At 37.5% G+C, this 23,441-nt stretch overlaps 4 protein-coding genes and 1 non-coding gene across 6 annotated transcripts; 3 read left to right on the plus strand and 2 right to left on the minus strand.

Moving 5' to 3' along the window:
• The first annotated feature begins 5,177 nt into the window (after positions 1 to 5,177).
• Positions 5,178 to 6,903, plus strand: LOC132859762 (interferon-induced protein with tetratricopeptide repeats 5-like). Its single transcript, XM_060890695.1, has 2 exons — positions 5,178 to 5,197; positions 5,494 to 6,903. The coding sequence occupies exons 1-2, from the start codon at positions 5,193 to 5,195 to the stop codon at positions 6,899 to 6,901; spliced, it is 1,413 nt and encodes a 470-aa protein (XP_060746678.1). The 5' UTR covers positions 5,178 to 5,192; the 3' UTR covers positions 6,902 to 6,903.
• Positions 6,904 to 9,329: 2,426 nt separating this feature from the next.
• On the plus strand, positions 9,330 to 11,922 carry LOC132839634 (interferon-induced protein with tetratricopeptide repeats 5-like). The gene is made up of 2 exons (XM_060860722.1): positions 9,330 to 9,659; positions 9,951 to 11,922. Exons 1-2 carry the CDS (start codon positions 9,655 to 9,657, stop codon positions 11,368 to 11,370), a joined length of 1,425 nt encoding a protein of 474 aa, XP_060716705.1. The 5' UTR covers positions 9,330 to 9,654; the 3' UTR covers positions 11,371 to 11,922.
• Positions 11,923 to 12,821: 899 nt separating this feature from the next.
• Positions 12,822 to 12,903, minus strand: trnal-aag (transfer RNA leucine (anticodon AAG)). The gene has a single exon. It is a non-coding gene; the product is annotated as a tRNA-Leu (tRNA).
• Positions 12,904 to 13,044: 141 nt separating this feature from the next.
• On the plus strand, positions 13,045 to 15,179 carry LOC132839656 (interferon-induced protein with tetratricopeptide repeats 5-like). Its single transcript, XM_060860755.1, has 2 exons — positions 13,045 to 13,159; positions 13,280 to 15,179. Exons 1-2 carry the CDS (start codon positions 13,155 to 13,157, stop codon positions 14,601 to 14,603), a joined length of 1,329 nt encoding a protein of 442 aa, XP_060716738.1. The 5' UTR covers positions 13,045 to 13,154; the 3' UTR covers positions 14,604 to 15,179.
• Positions 14,890 to 23,072, minus strand: slc16a12b (solute carrier family 16 member 12b). Of its 2 annotated transcripts, XM_060860741.1 has the most exons (7): positions 22,759 to 23,072; positions 21,280 to 21,428; positions 19,511 to 19,614; positions 17,711 to 17,854; positions 16,982 to 17,564; positions 16,156 to 16,415; positions 14,890 to 15,637 (listed from the first exon to the last, which is right to left on the minus strand). In XM_060860741.1, the coding sequence occupies exons 1-7, from the start codon at positions 22,759 to 22,761 to the stop codon at positions 15,435 to 15,437; spliced, it is 1,446 nt and encodes a 481-aa protein (XP_060716724.1). In that variant the 5' UTR covers positions 22,762 to 23,072; the 3' UTR covers positions 14,890 to 15,434. The 2 variants fall into 2 exon arrangements, with proteins under 2 accessions (XP_060716724.1, XP_060716715.1); XM_060860732.1 differs by lacking the exon at positions 22,759 to 23,072 and having other exon boundaries at positions 21,280 to 22,046.
• Positions 23,073 to 23,441: the final 369 nt, after the last annotated feature.

A 23,441-nucleotide genomic window follows, 5' to 3' on the forward strand; every position in this document is an offset into this window, starting at 1 on the left:
AATTTAAAGATAATGGGATGCCTAAGTAGTAGACAACAAGCATGTTTGCATGTCCTCACTAACCATCATTAAATTTTCATTGAATATCAAACAAATAAAAACTGCAATTAATACCAAAAGGTTGCTGCTAATATAATCATATGTTGGTCTACTAAAATATTCATATATATATATATATATATATATATATATATATATATATATATATATATATATATATATATATATATACGTATATATATATATATATATATATATATATATATATATATATAAATGCATTAATTATATATGAAATTGCAATATTTATACACGTCCTCCAGTTTGTTGTCAACCCCGTCACGCCATACTATTTATATACTATAAAAATAATGGATCAATCCCTGAGGCATCACATCCAAGAAGTGACATCACACAAGTCTCTTGAAGAACATACTGCAAAGAAAGGCAAGTGTCAGTATCTTTTCTTACCTATATTTCATGTTTTTCACTGTCAGATTAAAATTGTCAGGCTCAACATTTCAACTCTGTTGTATGACTAAATGATAGTAAACAACGGTTTAAGAAGAAATAAATAATAGTTTTGCAAAACATTAAACTTGTATGATGTCCTAAATGCCATGTGATGCTACTGTCTTAGCTAAGTATGGAGTTACAGCTACTGTTAGCCAAAAACTTCAACCCCGTCACATTCAACCCCGTCACATTTTTTATTATAACAGGGTTGAATCATTGTGACAGGGTTGAATGTTTGACACTTCTTAGTAGATTACTCAATTGTAGACTTGTTGTATTGTGATGTGAACTGTTAGAAATAATCGATTATGGTATTTTATGTTCAATATTTTCAGACATCCCAATGGCAAAAACAGCAGCAGAAAGGCAGAGACAGTACAGAGCAAGAAGAGATGCAGACGCAAAGAGAAGGGAAACATATCTCAGGAGTGAGCGTGAAAGTGGAAAAGAGACACAGAGGCAGGGAAAAAGAAAAAAATAAGCGATCTGCGTGATGTGGGAATTTTTTAATAAAATAATGCAAAAATACACCACGGACTAGGGGAAAGGTAAGATGGGGAGAAGAAGCATACATCAAGAGTCAAATGTTATACTGTGCATAGGACATTAGAAGCTAGCAGGTCCTAGGCATAATGATTAACCACCCCTATAGGCTAAGAATACACAGAAACCAACACACACACACACACACACACACACACACACACACACACACACACACACAGAGGCAGAAAGGACACGTGCGCACACAATATTAAGGCCCAAAACTGAGCAGAAGGGTTTTAATAGGGAGATGCAAAATCATAAAGAGTCACTTCTTAATATAAAATGGTTTGACAGCATAGCGAGGAGGATATTGAGTCTTTTTGTTAACACGCCATGGAGCTTGAGTAGCCTGAGTGCGTGTGGATGAGGCTGAAGGAGTCTGAGTAGACTTGATAACAACTGTAGCAGTCTGTGTTGAGACATCAACCCCCTTAACAGCAGATGTGTCGCTGGGTCAACCACGACTCTCCATATCCTGGATATAATGAGTAATGACCTCAGTGAGAAGATCAGCAGTAGGTGACGGTGTGGAAAGGTCAGTTTCATCCAAAAGGTGTGCTACCCATGCGGAGATTGAAGCTAGAACACACCACAAATAGAGCCTCAGCAGGCATATACAATACTCTGAAATATCACTGGGTTAATAAGTAAACCAATGACTACTGCACACCATATCCAAAGAGACTGAACAGTAGAAGAACAGGTTTGAGTCATATAGAAGAGAAAAATGCTGGAGTACAAGAAAATCCATACATACCCATGAACAAGTGTGTTATGTTGAGTTGTGTTGAAGAAGACCCCAGAAAAGAGAATAAGTCTAAAAGCACATAAAACCAACTTATAAGCTCCATGGCCTGATGATGTAGGCCCAAGGACTATGGGGACGGGGCCCCTCGGTTGGAAAATAATGGGAATTTAGATGGCCTAATGCGTGGGCAAAATATTGACCCAATGTACGGGCAAAACATTCCAATTTGGAAATAATGGTAATTTCCTAAGCGGGCAAAACTGTGTACGTGAGCGGTATTATGATTGGATAACGAAGGGGGTATGGCAAAAAGGGGGGCATGTCAGTACTGTATATAAGCTTACTGTAATCAGCAGTGCTTCGGGGCAAGTCTCGTCTACTGGACAAATTTGTATCCCTGGTACCAGCTGGTTGATTGCTGTCTATACGACTGTCAATAAACCTATCTCAACTGAATCCAGTCTTCGTGAGTTTGGCTGATCATTTCTTCTTTGAATTTTTACTTAGAACTGTTGTTTAAACTTATAGTCAGATTGCAGGAGCTAGCCTGGGCCTACAGTGACAGAGCTAAACGACATAAGCGAAAGATGTGGAGGGATGCTAAAAAAAGACAGAAGAAGAGGGAAGCTTTGAGGAATAGCGACACACCTCCACAAAGTCCGGATAATCAAAATGCTGATCGATTGTTGAAGCTGATCGAGACCTCAGATCTTGAGAGACTTACTAAAACTGTGTCCTGTGATACCACTCGCAAGGATTGTATGTATGGGGAGTGTGAGAACTGTAAAGATAAAACAGTTCCCCTCTCCAGTATGTACAACAGTGTAAAAAGTGTCCTATTCTCAGTGGGGGACAGAAGAGAAGGCAAAAATGGATGATCAGGAGGGGCCAAAAGTATAGATATCCGTTAAACAAATTGTTGAGGGAACCCAGGAGCAACTTGCTGAGCAGTTCCACACACACCTAAGCAAGTTCAAGAAGCATTCATTCAATATTAGGCAACAGTATGCCTACTACCGTGAGCTGAGAAAGAGCATGGCTACTGATGAATGTCTAATTCACATAGATTTTTCGGAGAACTTCACCTGCAAGTACAGTTCTGAAATCCAAGCAGTGCACTTTGGATCATCTCTTCAACAGGCGACACTACATACAGGGATTCTTTGTGTAGGCGGTAGCAAAGAATCGACCTGCTTTAACACAATATCTCCATCAAAGCACAAAAGCCCAGCAGCTATTTGGGACAATCTGAACTCTGTATTGGATTATGTGCAGGCAACACACCCAGAGGTTTCTGTGATACACTTCTTTAGTGATGGGCCTTGTACCCAGTACAAGCAGAAGGGCAATTTACCTTTTTAGCACTGAGCTGGCGAAAAGAGGCATTAAGGCAGGGACATGGAATTTTGTTGAGGCCAGCCATGGCAAAGGAGCACCAGATGGTGTTGGAGCAGCCTTGAAGAGGACTGCTGACATGCTAATAAGCCATGGCCGGGACATCCAAGATGCACATGAGCTGTTCGAGGCCCTTTTGGAGACCAACACATCGATCAAGTTGCTCTTTGTCAATGATGATACTGTTGAGCAGGCACTTGAGAGGATGCCATCAAACCTACCAGCAGTCCCAGCAACCATGCGGATACATCAGGTGGTAACTCTTGCTCCAGGAGAGATAATGTCTCATGATGCCAGCTGTATGTGCTCGACCCAGAAGCAGTTACAATGTGAGTGTTGGAACACAAAACATTTCAGCTTTGTTAAGAAGGTGCCAGATTCTTTGTCACAGAGGCAGACACAAATCCATTGGGAAGACCCAGAGGTGCTAGGGCAGTGGAGTGTGCTCACATATGATAAAGATTTGTTCCCAGGAATAATACTTGAGATGGATGAAACGCATGTGCAAGTAAAATGCACCGTGTCGGGTCAAACAGGCTCTTTTGGCCTGCTCGTGAGGATGTGCTTTGGTATGTTTTTGATGATGTGCTTGAGCTCATCCCACCTCCTAAGCAAGTGACAACACGGCACATGGAAATTCCAACAAAGCCTATGTTGTTTTTATAAGGGATAAAATTGGACCAAATGGAAAGATCGATTGATGTTTGTGATTAATTACTGCTTAATGCTTTTGATTTAATGTTAAATACTAAAATGTTTGTTTGTTTTTGCCAACTTTAATAAAATACAATTTTACTGAATGTGATATCATTAATTTTACAGGTAAGAAATCCATGCTATATTGAAATAATGATCATCACTTCAACCCTGTTATCATTTTCAACCCCGTTATGCTGAGTTCAACCCTGAATATTTGATAATTTTTATTAATATTTTCGTGATAAGAAGACAAATTAGTTCAATGTTTGTTTTGCTGTGTGCAGAATTTACAGGACAGTCTGAATAAATATGAAAGCCTGATTAAATTCTAATGTTAATGCATATTTTGTGATAAGATATGGAGACCAATGTTAGATAAAGTTTTCATGACCTGATTTGGTATTCAAATGGTGAGTATTTAAAAATACAATTCTACATGCAATAAATGATATCAAACAAGGGACATCTCATTGAAAAGCTTCTACAAGAATTTACTTGAAAATCTTTTTAAATCATATTTAAACAGGGTCCAAGTGGTCTGTGACGGGGTTGAACTCCAAAACAACTTTCAGTAAGAAAAAACACTCAATATCGATTAGAATTTCATGCCTGAGGTGGGAAAATGTATTTTCTTAAAGGTTTGACTAATCTACTATCACATGAAATGATCAGAAATATAACTATTTAAGGTATATTTAAAAAAAGGTATGACCCAAAAGGCACCCATCTCAGAGAATGACTCTAGGCTTGTTCTTAAACTATGCGCAATGCTGCAAGAAATGTGAGCAGCACCTTCCCGAGTGGGATGGACAATCCCACTAACAGGCCAGCCTTGCTCTCAAAAGTGCTATAATTATCTATGAAGCCCACATTGTTATCAAGCACCACCTGGATAGCAGTTCAACGACCATAACCTGCCGTAAGCTACATCGCCATTGGGATGGGGCCAGAGCATACTACAGCTTCGGACATCGCCTTGAGTGTGTGTGTGACTGTGAACAGGTACACATGATTAAAAAGTCCATTGACTGTGAATGTGACAGAGTTGTGCTTTGGGAAATACAGGGTAGCTGTGTTTGTAGGCCGTATTTGTTGGACTTTGCTATAGACATGGGAGTTGACCTGATTTGCTTATGATGTCATTCAAAGATTTGAGTGCATTTGAAAAGGAAGCACTATCAGTTTCCATTTCTGAACCTATGTGCAGAGGATTTAAAACTTTATATCCGTGTCAGCAGAGTCATCACAATAGGATTTATCATTGTTATATGCACAGAGATCACTAATAATGAGGTAAGTTTTATCATTCTAAGTGCACACTTAAAAAAGTTACAAAACCTTATCTTCGCTTGTCATGGGGGTGTTAATTTTTTGTATGGCGAGTCTGTATCTATTACATAATATGAATTAATGTAAAAAATATTTTAAGGTACATAGTTTGACCTTGATCTTATTTTGACAGCTCTTTTACCATTACCTATTTTTGAGAAGAATGCTTTAAATGTTCTTTAATTATATAAAATATAGATGTTTTTTTCTGAGAATGCTCATATATTATTTTACTTTTAATCATGTTCTTACTTTAACAGTTCAACACAAGACACAAATTTAAAAACTAGCCTTCTTCAGATGGAATGCCATTTCACCTGGGATCTGAATAAAAATGATCTAGATCTCACTGATCTACTGAACAGGCTACAAGAAGACCTTAACCTAGATCTTGAAAGCAAGGCACGAGTTGCACGCACACACAGCTGTATGGGATTTGTGAAGTTTCTACTAAGTTCCAATACTGAGGCTCTCAGCTACTTTGAGAGATCTGTAGAGCTAACTAAGTCTCATGGAAATGAGTGTGACAAGCTGCTTGTTGTTGTCTATGGAGACCTTGCATGGTTATACTATCATATGGGTAATTTGGCAGAGTGTGAAAGCTACCTGAATAAGCTGAGTGAGATTAAAGCGAAATATCCATCTGTCCCCTATGCTGAGGTGCTTGGAGAGAAGGGATGGACCTTCCTTAAGTTTTCTCGCAAATATTATGAAAGGGCTAAAGAGTGCTTCAAGAAGGCCTTAGAGCTGGAGCCAGATGAAGGTGAATGGAATGCTGGCCTTGCAATTACTCTTTATCGTATAGAGAAAATTATCCAAGATACATCTGCTTCAAATGCAATTGATCAACTTAGACGGGCCATAGTCACTAATCCAGATGATGATGTTCTTAAAGTTCTGCTTGGTCTTAAATTGGCTTCTCACAAGAAGTACAGTGAGGCAGAGAGCCTAGTAGAACAAGCTTTAGAGAGATCTCCAGAACACCCACATGTGATGCGATATGTTGGGACGTTTTTTCGGAGTCAAGGCTCTGTAGACAGGTCCATTGCCCTTTTAAAGAGAGCATTAGAGAAAGTGTCCACCTCAGCCTTTATACACCATCAGCTGGGGCTCTGCTATAAGAAAAGGAATCGCAAATCAATAAACCACCACACCGGTTCTGAAAGTAGGTATGCTCAAGAGCAATGTATCTACCACTTGAAACTGGCAACCAAACTGAAGCCCAACTTCATCATTGCTATGTGTGAACTGGCCCTTCAGTATGGGGAGAACAAGGATATGTCAAGAGCAGAAGAAATGTTTCAGAATGCATTTCAAATGGCTAAAGAAAAAAATGAAAACTACCAGACTGTTCATCTGTATTATGCAAAATTTCAGCAGTACTGCATGAGATGTGAATCTGCTGCAGTTAAACATTACATTGAATGTCTGAAGCTTAATCCAAATTATTATGACGGGAAGAAAAGTGCTGAACAACTGGAAAGGATTGCAAAGAGAAGAATTGAAAACAACCCAAAGGATGGAGAAGCCTATGGAATACTTGGAATCATTCATAAAGAAAAAGGAGAAAAGCAACAAGCCATAGAGTGCTTTGAGACAGCACTGAGATTTGTACACAATGAGGATTACCTCAGTGATCTTTGTGAACTTAGGCTTTCATTACAGTAATATTACCAAAATGCAGTGTAAAACACAGTCAGTTAAATATTCATGACATTTACTTGCAACAGCGTAGTATCTGTAACAATATATGAACTGTGTATAAAACACAAGTTTACGCTTTTCACACCATGAAACATAGAGTAGCCTACAATCGTGGCACTATCTACAACTACCAGACCACAGAGCTGCCACTAAAAATTACACCAAATAACCATCTCAAAACTCTCTCACATTTCCATTCACTTTCATTCTGATTGCACAGACCTGGACTCCAATACTCAATCACAGTCATAATATTTAAGGACATTCAGTCCTCTAGTTCATTGTGAAGGTCATGTTCAGTGCCATGTCCTTTTGTTACTGAGACTTATGTTCTTGTGTTTATGGTTACTAGGACGTTTCTAGTTCTTTGTCTTTGTTTTTTCTTTTGCTCAAATAACTTTATTTGCATGTCACCTGACTCTGTTTCTGCTTTACATTTTGAAATTGTTTTCCTTTACTAAAGTAATCTTTACATGAATTATTAAAGTTTGTCCTGCATGCTATTTTTGAAAAACACTTTCTTGTAATGAAAATTAAAGCGTATAGTTCCTTCCTTCTCTTCTTCCTGTTTTATTATTGTCCACTTTTCACATGCAATTTTTAGTGCTTATTATTCTTTTGTGCTGGTTTTTGCATATGTATTCATTTGTATTCTTTCCATTTACTGGACAGAACATATATATGTATAGAATATATTTCAGAAATAAAGATGAACTGAATGTGGTTTATTTCTCAACCAGAAACAAAAGCCTCAACACACACACACACGCACGCACACACATACACACATATACATTTATACATTTATCTCTAATGAGGAAGCGAGAGGCAACAGTGGCAAGGAAAATGTGGGATTTACACACACACACACACACACACACACACACACACACACACACAGAGAGAGAGAGAGAGAGAGAGAGAGAGAGAGAGAGAGAGAGAGAGAGAGAGTTTGTGCACTAAATTAAGCACCTCAGCAGAACACTGCAGCAGTTGAAAGTGGTGTTATGTGGCTACTACATCACTGCCTGCATTTGGCTTGCAATAATATACTAAAAGTATATAGAACTGCAAATGACTGCTGTCTACGTTACACAAGTGTGGGGTTGGCAGATCTAAAACCAAGGTGGCCAGAACTGTAGACACTGACACAAAATATTTTGCTGTTTAAGTCCACAGTTGTTTAAATGAAAGAACAATGTGTCTACAGAAAATAAGTAGTAGAGAATAGGGAACAATTTAATGTGAGGAACGTTGTAACAGACTTTATTTAGTAGATTCCATGTACACTGGTATTAAGAAACTTCCCCTTTACTGGTTGTCATACCAACACTGTGTAAAAAAATCTAAATTCAAAATTAAAACCACTTTGGAAGATATTAAGGGAAAATAAGTTTAGCAAAAGATGAATTTCACACAGATGTTAATTTTCAGCTCTGGGTTTAGTGTTAATTTTTTTTTTCTTTTGTGAACACCAGGACTCAAGTATGAGGGGCAAGTGAATAAGAGATGTGGTTAAGAGCTATCCATAGCTGCCATGTGACACTCTAAAGACTTCTCACAATGAAAATACTCATTACTTTACTCCCATAATTTTTTTCTGAGAATATTAGGAGGTACTTATCCTCGAGGTACTATGGCTCGTGCCAAAAGGGCAGGGAAAGGATCATGTGTATCTGATCTAATTCATAGATCAGACAAATAATCAAGCAATAAGTAAATAAGCAAGTAAACAATCAGACAAACAATCACATGTGCTTCATGTTCTTATTCATAAACACTTTTTAATATCATTTATTTAAAAGTTAATAAATGTTTTACAGACAATAGTTTATCTGGAATGTTTTTAATTGAATGAAATGAAATTGTTATAGAGAGATTTTAAGACATCACATGAAGTAACAACAATCCCCTCATGTGACACAGGGCAGGGTCTAACATTTCTAAAATATTCTATAATTAATGCAAAGGTTATATGTTTTATTCATAAAACAAGACCACATATTTGTACCAGACATTCGTGAAAACAATGTGAAAGATGAAAATTGTGTTGAAACCTAAGTATTTGTCCACAAACTAGAGACAACCAAAAGGTTAAGTTTGCCTTGCACTCCACATACAGTAGGTCTGTTCCAAACCATTGAAATTGGGACTTTATTTAGCAAAAATAATTCATCTTTTTAGTTTGAGGAAATACGAGAAGGTTTAAATGCTTGCATGACAGTGGTACATAGAGATATGTAGTGAAAATGGGAGGGTTGCATTTAGGATATCCTGCATAAAACCTGTGCCAAAGCAAATATACAGATCAGATGATCAGCTTGGCGACTCCAAACAGGGAGCAACCGGAAGTACAACAACAACAACAACAACAAGGTGGAGATATGGAAGGACTAGTCAGAAAGTAAATAGAAGCAAGTGGTTATTGTGGGTGTAGAAAACGAAACCGAAGGACGATTGTTTTTGCATTTCCTTCTTCAAGCATTGTTCATACAAGATGTTCAAACAGATTTCTCTCTGTTACTTTATTTACTAGTTCAAAGCGGACGTTTCAATCCAGAGGTTTGTTTACTAATGATGCCATCCAAAGATTCGTTTTCTTCTGAAGCGAAGTGCATTCGTTTCACCTGAACCCATAGGCATAGAAATAAACAGCTTACACCCGGGTCAGAATAGCCTCAGTATCTGTTTGTATATTACATTACAGATTGAACACGATGAGGTAAGGAAGTGTTGTCATTCTGCTCGTCCTTTAAAAAATAACCTTACTAAAACCTTAGCTTTATTTGGTCAAAGGAGTGTTAAGTTTTTATAGCTATATAAATAATACGATAATACGAGCCTAATAATTAGCATTAGGCTAATTATGAATGCTATAAATGTTCGTTAATGCTATTAAAGGTTTATTACAACTTTTTTTTTTGTGAATGCATATCAGTTATTTCACCTTGAGTCTTTTTTTTTTTCTTCTTCATACGTATGTATGACTGAGTTAATGTTCTTTCTCTAACAGTTCAACACAAGACACAAGTTTAAAGACCAGCCTTGTTCAGCTGGAATGTCATTTCACCTGGGCTCTGAATAAAAATGATCTAGATCTCACTGATCTTCTGAACAGGCTAGAAGAACAGCTTAATCTGGATCTTGGAAGAGAAGCAGGAATTGTGCGCACACACAGCTGTATGGGATTTGTGAAGTTTCTACTAAGTTCCAATACTGAGGCTCTCAGCTACTTTGAGAGATCTGTAGAGCTAACTAAGTCTCATGGAAATGAGTGTGACAAGCTGCTTGTTGTTGTCTATGGAGACCTTGCATGGTTACACTATCATATGGGTAATTTGGCAGAGTGTGAAAGCTACCTGAATAAGCTGAGTGAGATTAAAGTGAAATATCCTTCTGTCCCTTATGCTGAGGTGCTTGGAGAGAAGGGATGGACCTTCCTTAAGTTTTCTCGCAAATATTATGAAAGGGCTAAAGAGTGCTTCAAGAAGGCCTTAGAGCTGGAACCAGATGAAGGTGAATGGAATGCTGGCCTTGCAATTACTCTTTGTCGGATAGAGGATATTCTCCAAGATAAATCTACTTCAAATGCAGTTGATCAACTTAGACGGGCCATAGTCACTAATCCAGATGATGATGTTCTTAAAGTTCTGCTTGGTCTTAAATTGGCTTTTCACAAGAAGTACAGTGAGGCAGAGAGCCTAGTAGAACAAGCTTTAGAGAGATCTCCAGAACACCCACATGTGATTCGATATGTTGGGAAGTTTTTTCGGAGTCAAGGCTCTGTGGACAGGTCCATTGCCCTTCTAAAGAGAGCATTAGAGAAAGTCTCCAACTCATCCTTCATACACCATCAGCTGGGGCTCTGCTATAAGAAAAAAATCCTGAATCTGAAGCAAGCAGGAAGCCACCACACAAAAGGTGCTGAAATTAATCGAGCTCAAACCCAGTGCATCTACCACTTGGAAATGGCAACTGAAATGAAGCCCAGCTTCATCATTGCTATGTGTGAACTGGCCCTTCAGTATGGGGGGAACCGGGATCTGTCAAGAGCAGAAGAAATGTTTCAGAATACATTTCAAGTAGCTAAAGAAAAAAATGATAACTACCAGTTTGTTCAAATGTATTATGCAGATTTTCAGCTATACTGCATGAGATGTGAATCTGCTGCCATCAAACAATACATTGAATGTCTGAAGATAAATCCAAAACGATACGAAGGGACAAAAAGTGCTGAACGACTGGAAAGGATTGCAAAAAGAAGAATTAAAAACAACCCAATGGATGGAGAAGCCTATGGAATACTTGGAATCATTCACAAGGAAAAAGGAGAAAAGCAACAAGCCATAGAGTGCTTTGAGAAGGCACTGAGCTTTGTAGATAATGAAAATTACCTCAGTGATCTTTGTGAACTTAAGCTTTCATTACAGTAATATTAGCAGCATACATTATGAAACCTAGCCCGTTATTTACACATGCATGACATTTAATGGCAATAGTATAGTTTCTGTAATAATATAAAAACTGTGGATTAAACACTAAGTTAAAGCGTCTCACACCAGGAAACACGAGTAGTCTACAAACATGTATAAGATTTAATGGTAACAGCAGTATAGTATATGTAATAATACTATGTAAATACTGTGGATTATGCAAGATTAGGTTTGTAATGTTTAGTTTAGTATGGTATTTGATCATAATTATATCTAGTAGTGGGAAAAGACGGTGCTTTACTCACTATTAAGTGTATTTAATTTAAATTTATAGCACTTTTTTGTAACTGTAACCAAACATTCAACTGTATATGTCTAATAACTGAGATAAAGTGTATGCTTAAATTATGAAATGTACATTTCTGTTTTCATTTCTAACACAGCTGTTTGTTCACAATTTGTACCTGGTCACACACTGCATGGTTTAATACAAGATATGTATACAATGCTTTTGGGAATATTAAATGTGTTGAGACTGAATATACACACCAATATGAATACTGTGAAAATTAATAGTTAGCAGGACACTTCAGCTTTGATTAGGAAATTAACAGGGTGGTGTTGTTCTTTCAGCTGCTCCCCGTTCAAGGTTGCTGCAGGTAATAAAAAGGATAAAGCCTTTAAAATCAAAAGATTTTAGAGAAAGATCAGAAATAAATATTCAATTCAATGAAATAATAAAAAAAGATTTGTATAGCGCTTTTAACAATGGGCATTGTGTCAAAGCATCTTTACACAACATTAGAAATATTGCAAAAAGTACAAAAAGTTTAACATTAAACAAAGATTGATATTATACAAAGATTTAAGATTAATATTAGACATATTTATACTTATATTGTTTGGATTTATCCCCAATGAGCACATCTGAGGTGACTGAGGTGACAGTGACAAGGTATTGTGGCAAATGATGGAAGAGGAAGAAACTTATAAGGGAACCAGGGAATTTGGGTGAATATTACTAAGTAAAGCAACAGAGTGTCAAACCTATTCTAAGAAACTGGAAATGTAAAAACTGGATAGCACTCATTATTTACTTATCAGTGATTTAATATAAGTAAGTTTAATATTACTTTTTATATTATTATCCATGTTTATATTTATGTTGTTATTACTGTCGTTATTTTCTTACTTTTCCTTTTATTTTTGTTTTGATTTATCTTACATTATTTTTACTTCACATTGTTTGAACTAAATTGGAGCCATCTAATAACTACATCAGTTGTTCTCAAAAAAATAAATAAATCTAACCAGAAATCCTCTTTTGACATATGAGAAATATAATTTTGTGCATAACGTGTGAAATATATATTTTTATGGTGTTTCTAACAAAACACACACATCAATTTTCTTTTACACAAATAAGGATGACTTGGTACAAAATAACCTACTGGCAGCGGTGGGATTCGAACCCACGCCCCCGAAGAGACTGGAGCCTTAATCCAGCGCCTTAGACCGCTCGGCCACGCTACCATGGAAGCAAAGGCGTTTTATAATTTTATAATAATTTTATAATAATTTTATAAAGGGTGTCTGCTATTCTACATTAGTTTAAACTTTGTATGTATGCACATTAGATTCATAAAGTACAACTTGATAACTTGACTCCAGTATATTTTGTCCCTACGAGAAATGAACTTGTCTCTTTAAATACACGCCCATGATCTCTATAAGTTTCGATTTAGCATTATTTCTTCACCACCGAGTCCTGTGAGACGATCACGATGAGGTAGGCATAATTAACGTATATTAAACAAACAAATAAATAAATACACAAACAAATAAGTGCGTCAAATATTTTAGGCTCGAGTCTGTGATGTGACGTCAAGGCGATTGTTTTGTTTTCCAGTTCAACAGAAGCAACCGTTCTTGAGGATGAACTGCGCGAGCTTGAGTGTCACTTCACCTGGGAGCTGCAAAAAGAAGAGCTGGATCTCACAGATCTTTTAAACAGACTGGAGCAGCATGCTGACTTTAAACTAGGTGGGAACGCGGGTCTAGCGCAGACATACAACTCTTTGGGATTTGTCAAGTACCTTCTAGGATCTCCTCAAGACGCACTTGATTTCCTGCAGAAGGGTGTAGAGCTCATTAGAGAGCACTGGGATAATGACTGTGACAAGTGGCTCATAGTGCCCTATGGGAATCTGGCCTGGCTACAGTATCACATGAAATTATTTAGTGAATGTGAGAATTCCCTGGAGAAGATCAGAAGCATTGCACAGAAATTCCCTGATTCTCCTTTGGGTCTTCATCATGAAGTGCTTGGAGAAAAGGCTTGGGCCTTATTCAAGTTCTCTCGCCAGTACTACAGTCGGGCTAAAGAGTGCTTTGAGAAGGCTTTGGAGCTAGAGCCCAGGAATGCTCAGTGGAATTGTGGATATGCCTTTGTTCTCAACAGAACAGAAAAACGTGACCCCAGTGTACCCAACTTGTTAACAATTAAACACCTGCGACAGGCCATAGAAGCAAATTCGGATAATGATGAACTTAAAGCTCTCCTAGCTGTAAAGCTTGCTGAATCCACGGAGTATGATGAAGGCGAGAAATTGATGGAAGAAGCTCTGGAGGGTTCTCCAAATGCTCCTAATGTCATTCGATATGTGGGTAAATTTTTGCGAGCCTATGGCTCTGTGGAGAGGTCCATCGCCCTGCTAAAAAGAGCTTTAGAGAAGTCACCCACATCAGGATTTATACATCATCAGCTAGCTCTGTGTTACAAGAGAAAAAAAAATGATTTGCAACGTGAAGGAATTCAAAGCACTCCAAGAGCTGATGATGAGATTCAGAGGCTTCGTAGTCATTGCATTTATCATTTAGACAAAGCCACCGAACTTAAGTGTGGCTTTATTATAGCTATGACGGAGCTGGCAGTTCAGTACAGCGAGGATGGGAAGCTAGATCGTGCTGAAGAGCTGTTTCAGCAAACTCTGCAGACAGCTAAAGAAAAGAATGAGAGCCTACAAACTGTTTATCTCTGTTATGCTCAGTTTCAGCAGTACAAAAAAAGATCCATGTCTGACGCCATCACTTATCATATGGAATGTCTGAAGATAGGTGAAGACACAAAAGATGGGCAAAAAAGTGCAAAACATTTGAAAAAGATTAATGATAGACGGTCATCTAAAAGCCCCGGGAGTGGAAGAACCCAGAGAAGCTTTGAAAGGAAATAGAAGAGAAATGCAGGGCCTTAAGACTGCTGAGAAAATTCTGCAAAATACAAATATTTAGCAATATCTTAAATATTCTGGCTATGCTAAGGGTGGCTTTATATCAGTGTAATTACATACTTCTACACTGCCTCTCACTATCATTCTGATCTTTCACTATTCATTTCTATACACTAATTTGTCTTGTTTAGCAGACACATAGAAAAATGTCAGTATTAAACATGTATATTATTTTATTAACAGAAATAAATGCTCATTCAAAACAACAGCATGGGACCAGTAGAGAAAATATATTTCACTGGGCTAATCTTTTATTAATCATAATTTATTTTCATGTTTATTGCAAAAGACATTGTAACACTTTTTGCTTCCATAAAATAAAGATGATATGTAAAACTAGCTTATAAAACGGTCACTAAAAACTATTTATCCTGTCAATGTACATGATATAAACATTGTGTGTCAACATGGCAGCATCCAACAATGTCCAAGACTAGTGAGTTAAATAAATCAGCACTGCCCTCTTGTGGCAGTGAATCATGGTCTTGCCTATTTAAAGAAAAAATCATGAAGTCTTAATCTTAAAGTCTTGAACAATTATTTTCATATATTATATTGGACAAACACTTTGTAAAAACTAGATGCAATATGCACCAACTCTAACCCACCTTTTCTGTTTCCAATGTTTAGAAGATAGAAAAGGCACATTCATGGGATTTGAGACTGTGGAAATCTGGTAATGCTACAAATGTTTTCCCCAACTACTTAAGTCTATGTACTTGCATTGTGTACAAAAATAAAAGATAACAGGTCATATAAATGATAGGTTCAACTCTATAAGATTTTTGCAGTATAAAAGTCTGCCTGTTTGGCTTCACATGTTTCTGCTGTGGTGACTTTGCTAAGCGAGTTCCTCTGAATTCTCTGGCAGTGGCGGACCACAGTGATGGTACACAGCAGGAGAGCACTGGAAATGAGCGCAAAGCCACTGAGAAAGAACGTCGCTGTGTAGGTGCCTGTGGTGTCCACCAACCAGCCTGAGAAGCAGAAGAATATAACATCAAAACCTATTAGGCAAGGCAAGACAAGTTTATTTATATAGCACAATTCATACACAATTTTAATTCAAAGTGCTTTACATAAAAGAAAGTAAAATAATCATAAAAACAATAATCACAACAATAAAACAAGGAATTTCAAAACATTTAAAATGATATGAAAATTGATTTAAAATGAAATTAAAACAATTAAAAGAGGAAAGGATTATAGGTAGTGCAATCAGTTTGGATGTAGCACAGTGCTCATTCAGAAAAATGCACAGCTAAACAGATGAGTTTTGAGTCTAGATTTAAATGTAGCTAATGTTTTAGCACATCTAATCTCTAATTATTAATACAAATTCAGGCCAAATTCTTAACTTAGTTACAAATAATGTGGCACTTATTTTATTTTACAGTAAAACAGTTCCAGTAGGACAAATTCCAAATGGCTAATGATTTAAGATAGAAAGTGTATGTAAGGTATGTACTGTAAGTAAAGACCTGCTAACACTCACCTCCAATAGGTGGGCTCAGCAGATATGGAATACCATGCAGGAAATACACAACACCGAGTGCAGATGACAGGCATGCTGTCCCCACTACATCTGAAGTCACCACAGGAATAAGGGCCACATAAGCACCATCAAAATAGCCATAGAGCACCGAGAAGGGCACCAGCAGAGCAAATGTATGTAGGAGAGGGATGAGGAAGCAGCAGAGACCCTCCATACCCACAGCAGCCATGTAACAAATGCTCCTGTACTTCTTCAAGCACCTGCAAAAAATGGAAAGATATTTCAGTCAGGATATTCTGAAAGACTGGTTAGAATTTAGCATCAATTTTTGAACTAAAAAAAGCCTCTCAGATACATGACAAATATCATCAATCAAATACCTGGATAACCCTTACAAATAGACATCAGTGATCTGCCAATTGGTCACTTGAGACTATTTAAAAATGTATAGACAGTATAATCCACTTCTTATACAATATATTTTATAATTAAAAGGAATTAGTTATAATTGCTAATAAGAAAAAGACTCTGGTCTTAGAAAACCTATCAAATGTAACTGTGGCAAAAAGGAACCTTTAAGACAGATTTAGAAACTTGGCTGGTAAAACGTTATTCTGCTTAAAGATGAAAATGAATGTCAGACTTTTATTAAGATGATGGATAGGGAAATGGACATAAGCCAAATCAGGTTGTGATGAGATATTGTGGAAATGTCTCTGATGGAATCTTGTTATTTTTTTCATGAGCATGTGAATGGACTGCTTAATCTCCCACACAATTAATGTTTTCTCAGCATGAAACTGTGTAAGCATCCACTGTAGTTCACCTTCTGTCTGTGAGCCAGCCGAAGGTTATATTGCCCACAATGTCAATGACACCTAAAATAGACATAAGAAAAGCAGCATGGTGGTGACTGACACCAACATCTAGTGCGTAGGGCACTAAGTAAACAAACGGCAGGCTGCAGCCACTGGCCAGGAGCAGGAAGGAGCCTGCCAAGACCAGGAAATCGGGCATTAGCAGGAAATGGTAGTCCTGCATGAATTGCATGCAGCATTGTTTGGTGTTTTTCTGCTCTTTGTTGTTTGTCTCTTTCTGATCACATGTGAGAGGTGTTGAACTGTATCCACACTCAGTGTCCATTGGCAAGGGCAAGGCTTCCTCTTCTTTGAGCGTGATAGGCCTTAGCAGAGCTCCACACACACACAGGTTGGCCACCAAGCCTCCCAGGATAAGCAGAGCACCACGCCAAGAGTAGTGTTCTATCAGTAGCTGCACCACAGGGGCCAGTATGAACGTGCCAATGCCGCTGCCAGACATAGCAATGCCATAAGCCAAAGACTTCCTTTCGCAGAAATAAATTCCAACCATAGCAATGGCTGGTGTGTAACAGAGAGCAAAGCCAAGTCCTGCAAAGAAAACCAACACTTTCAGCCATCAACTTACAATATTATCCCATTTATATTATATTCCTCATTTCTTGGGCTTCAGTAACAAAACAAACTTTCAAATTAGATGAGACTGAATGAATCTGGATTAATTTAGGGTGCCTTACCAGTTAAGACACCTAGAGAGAGGTAGAGGTACTCTAAACTGGTGGCAAAAGAGCTAAGCACCATTCCAGTAGAGGCTAAGAATCCCCCAAGTATCACAGCCACACGACATGAGAGCTGATTCCCAATCAGACTGCCCAGAGGAGCTGCCATTGGAAGAAAATACAGTCAAATAACACAGCAAAGCATTGATTACAGCAAATACAGCACCAAAGTTCATTTGCAAGGTAAGTTGTAATATATTATTTTCAAAGTTAAGATGTTTCTATACTTTTTCCTGTTTGAATTATCACTGTATGTATGGGAAATTTATTTCTAATAAATTTGAAAGGTCGATTTTAATGAGTAGCTAAAAAAACTAATTTCATTCAATTCGATTTTCATTCACTTCAATTCATTTCAGCTTTTATTTTCGATATCAGATTTTCAAGGGGTCAAAACATTATATATACATTTTGGGCCCCTTGTCTCAGACAGGTTTGTTCAAAGTTTCTCTGGGATTCAGGTCGGGGTTAGAAGACCCAGTTGTGGCCTATTTAACTTTTTTGGCTCATGTCTTGAAGTGTTGCTTCAGTATTTCTATATCATCTTCCTTCCTTATTCTGCCATCTATTTTCTGAAGTGCACAGGTTGCTTTTCCGGCAAAGAAGATCTGAGCAAAGAACACCCCTCAAAATACCTTGTGATAACCTACAAACTTCACTCTGAATTTATGCTGGTCTTAGAGTTGCAAAACAGCCTTTCAGGTCATGGACTCTATTGATGGTAGATGTGCAGCCTTGTTCACTGATGCCTCCAACTTCCAGACTACATAAAGTAACCGTCAACTTGGTGTATGTTGATATTTTGTCCCAATAGAATTAGTGTCTTTAACTGACTGGTTTATTTGTTACCTCTAATATACACAAGTACTAATGTCCTAATTGGATTGAAAAACAAAATGAATTCTAACAGGAAATTCATGGAGTCGCACTGATTATCTTCATATAACTATCTGTAACTTTCTGTTATGTAACTTATGTGTGTCTGTGTGTAGTATAATGGTTCAGTTCTCACCAATCCATTATGCCACTGTGAATTAAGAATTAAATATTCACTTTTGAGCATAACCAGACTTTAAAATGCTATCACCTGACTTTTGGTTGAGACACGTGTAAAAGGTTGTAACACGGATTTTATTAACTTGCAAAGCTTGCAGTTTTTTCAACTCATTGAACTCACTAGGATTTTGGCCAGCAAAAACTATGCTATCAGTTTGTTGATAAGAAAATTACCATGTCAGCTAATGTCAGCAAAGGAAAACTTTATGTTAATAAGCCTACAGCAATGATTAGGGCTGTTCACTTTTTATTTTTGGAAACACTCAGTTCCCTACAAATACTAGGTGTTGTGACAGCAGACATTAGCATGAAGAACAAAAACAAATGTGCCTGCTGTTACAAGTCAAGCTGTGTCTTGCTAAATTTCAAGAAAAGAGAGAGGGGGTTGAACCTCCTGTGGCCTTTCAATCTTTCTATTGTCTAATTCCAAATGAAAGCTACACATAGTAAAGGGGTTGTTCTCTTGCAAATGCTGGATATGTTTAAAGTATGCAAAATAAGTTCAACATGCTAACAGCAAGATGTCACATTCGAGGAGAAATAATTAACATCTAAACACTGTGAGCACTAAACCAGAGATATATATGTTTGACAATGTATACTTTTATCTGAATAGGAAAGAAAGAATTGGCTTAGCTGGATTCAGACAATTTTTTTTTACATAGTACATGCAAAAAATAAAATCAATTAAAGATCACATACCACACAGCATGGTGGTGCAGTCTACTAACGAGTGGATCCATGCGGTCCCAGAGTAATCATGTGCAAAATGCATTTGAAATTCAACAAAAAAAATGGAGATGCATCTAGAAAAAGAAAAACAAAATGTAATTACATGTGTAATATATGCACTGAATTTCAAAGCATGTGATATTCTTGATTACTGCTCTGTTTTCCATAAAAACATCACATTCCATAATTAAACAGAACCACTTTCTATCAAATGAGAGGAGACGCTGAATCCTGTAATTATTGCTGCTTTGCTGGACAGTAAGAAGTTCAGCTTTGTCGTCCTAGGGGGGCTTTGGAGTTGGAGAGCTGGGAAAAGGGCTAATGAGGCACAAGCCTCACCCCAGTCTGTCTGCACCTGAACAAACAGGGTGAAAGCACCAGGCAGGAGACCAGGGTCAAATCAGTAAGAGTGAATCTGACAGCCAGTGACTCTTACATACTCAATCATTGGCCAAAGAACACACATGCAAAGCTAGCCCGGGGCCACGGGAGGGAGAGATGTCTTTCATTCTGTTCAGACTGGTTAGAGCCAGCCAAATTAGGGCCAAGTCATTTCTTCAGGTTCTAAACCACACCCATCTGCATATGAAATACTGACTAAAATAAAATAAAAAAAGAGAAAAAAGGGGTCAAGTTGCTCTTTCAGGTTTAAGGAGACTTTCCCTTAAGAATCCCATTAGGAATCATTTAATCTGGACAAGACTGTTTACCACCACATATTTCTGGTACCTATGTACAGGGTGGGAGGCCATGACAGTTTATGTTATCTTTTATTTATTCATTTTTATTTGAAAGAAGTAATTTAAGTCAATTAATTCACTCTCCATGTTCAAAGTTTCTAAATCGTGATCTGCCACATAAAGTTGTCAGTTTCTCTGTTGGTCAAAGTGAGAGATACCATCACTGCTCTAAATCTGCTTCTCTGGAATATGGAATGGAATAACTTGAAAGTTTACAGCCACACCTTTCCTAACCAGCACAAAAGGGACATCACACAGGCTGCAAAATAAATAAGTGCAGAGAACAGCATGTTCTTGCCTTGGGTCATAGGCCATCAGGTATTTTCTCATCATTTATTGTTTCACACAAGATCACCGATAGGACACCAATAGGATCACCGACATGGCATAGATAACAACACTTTAACAACTCAACACTTTTCACAGCAACTTCAACAACTCTATATTTCTGATTATAGGGCACCAAACACAAGGTATTCACACTAAACAATATATGTCTTTCCTCAAAGATTAAACTGTCACACTTAATCCCAGGTAAATTAGAGTAAATTATAGTGGGCTGTGAACTATTACCTGTAAAACCAGTAAGACCACTGTGGCCCCTTGTTTGACAGCTTTCCAAGTTGTTTACCCACGTTGCAAATGTACTGTAACCTGAACTGGCCATGAGAGAAAACTCAGACCCGCTGTGCTCAATTTATTTTCAAGAATTCTCACAGTGAAATGAACTAAATATAGAATTCTACATGTTATCTGCTCTGTCCATGTCTACATTTGAGCAAAGTTTAACTACATAAGAAACAGATGCTCAGACCCACCAGAAAGTCACACTTAATTATTAAAGTTTTTCATATAATGGGTTTGACATTGTATGCAATTTCAAATTCAATTGTAAGAAGATTCTTCTTACTATTGCAGACAATGCTAAGGTGGTGTATACAGAAAATGGTAAAATAACCCAACATTAAGGAGTATTGATGTGATCCAAACGGGTTTTACCTTGTTACAGCACGAGTGCAGACAGTAACCATGAAACAGCCGGCCACAATCATCCAGCCCCAGCCACCATCTGGAGGAAGCACTCCTGCTGTCTTTTCTCTCTTCTTTTCCTGAGCCATGGAAGCTGCACCCACCTCCACTTTTTGCTCCTTAACAGCAAGTCCAAAGCACATGCATTCATAAAAACACACACACACACACACACACACACAGAAACTCTTCACACCCTGTCTTAAGCACACTTGGCATTCAAGGAGTTCCTTTTGAAGATGCAGTTACTCCACTGAGCACAGGATGTCACTAAAAGAAGGACTGGAAATAAGTGACGAGGTGAGCTACAATGATTAACAGACAGCGTGCCCATGTAGCCTTAGGACATGAGTGGAGCCCGCTAAAGTGTCCTTGATTTCTCAACATATGGCCCGCACTAATGATTCACAGCTGGTCTGAGAAAGGTGACATGTTTTCTCATAATGGTTCATTTAATAACTGGAGCTGCCATAATAACTCAGGAACCTGCTTTCTGCCCCAGCAAACCTTTTAACCCTGATGAAAGGCCGATGTATGTTTGGACATGTTTTTCCTGGAACAAAACATCCAGTGGTTCTCAGTTTCCCATTACCAACCTCAACCTCCACCTCCACCACAAACATCCGCTAGATAACACATGGATAATCAATTCAAATGATTTGTACACAAAGGGCAGAATTTTGCAGACAGCAAATGTCAGCAAAAATGAACTTACTCTTATGTATTGGTCATTGTTCATATGTATATATATATACATACACGTATATATATATATATATATATATATATATATATATATATATATATATATATATATATATATATATAAATATATATACGTGTATGTATATATATATATAAATACACACATATGCAATATCTGCTTTTATTTATGACAGGACTATTAAGAAAGACTATTAGCAAAGATTATTGTAATATTGTTTTTTTCCTGAGTGAACATAACTTTCTTTTTGTTTTTTATTTGACTTGCACTAACCTTAGTCTCCATTTCAGTTCTATCTTAACTCAGTAGCAGTAGTTTATGTCTAATTAATTCAGGATTGTGATTAATTAGAAAATCTAATGTGTATATGCCTGAAATTAGTGTGTAAGGTTTTGAATCAGATCACATGCGGCACAGGCTATTAATAGTATTGATGGTGAGCATTAGAGTCATAGATTCTGTATGTTAATAGAGCCTTATATATATGAGAGCCTTATATAAGCCTCATAATATATAGTAACCTATATATATATATACATATTATACACACATATGTGTGTGTGTACATATATATATATAAATATATATATATATATATATATATATATATATATATATATATATATATTATATGCCATGGCTCTTTATACTTATCTGTTGCTTTCAGGTTTGTTGAGTTCTGTCTTTCCACTGAAAGATAAGAAAAACAAGGTGATGGTCCTTACCATTGCAGCAGTCAGCAGCAGCCTCGTGCAGTTAAACAGTGAAGCGATTCCTCATCGGCCTCCACAACACAAACCGCTCTACAGTAAACAAGCTAGAACCCATAAACAAGTTAGACATTGTGTAACTTTTGAGGTTCCACCATCATTTTACCGAGGTGGTAAACTTCCCTCCAGCGCCCGAGTTCTCAGCGGCGGAAACATCCTGCTCTGTCCAAGCGACTCGACTCAGCATGTTGTGGGACGGATGTGGACCTACAGCACTGAAGCTCGTGCGTTTCCTGGGCGACTTCCTAACCTGCGTACTAACATACTACATAGTAGGTTTAAAAGAAAAGTACAAAAACAGAAGTGGTCACATTTGGGAGCGCACTATGGCAGCATACTACTGTGTTCTGTAGTGCACAACTTTAGACACAGTCTAATGCATCACTTACTATATTTATACCGAGGCGAAGACCTCGGTAGACCTGTAAGCCGTAAATAACTATTTATTATTTTTTTTGTGTACTTATGTCTATTTATGTATTTCCATACACACACGACACACACATATATACACACACACACAGACAAATATACACACAGACACATATATACACATACACAGATATATACACACAGACACATATACACACACACAGAGACACAGACACACAGACACACATATACACACACAGACACAC

This window comes from Tachysurus vachellii, chromosome 2, assembly GCF_030014155.1.
Source record: "Tachysurus vachellii isolate PV-2020 chromosome 2, HZAU_Pvac_v1, whole genome shotgun sequence".
NCBI classification, from domain to species: Eukaryota; Metazoa; Chordata; class Actinopteri; order Siluriformes; family Bagridae; genus Tachysurus; species Tachysurus vachellii.

Coding starts and splice junctions, on each gene's coding strand:
- slc16a12b (XM_060860732.1), bottom strand. CDS start 21,452: ATGTGCTTTGGACTTGCTGTTAAGGAGCAAAAAGTGGAGGTGGGTGCA. Junction 17,855..19,510: donor CTGCACCACCATGCTGTGTG/GTATGTGATCTT, acceptor TTCCAATGGCAG/CTCCTCTGGGCAGTCTGATT. Junction 17,565..17,710: donor CTCTCTAGGTGTCTTAACTG/GTAAGGCACCCT, acceptor TTTTCTTTGCAG/GACTTGGCTTTGCTCTCTGT.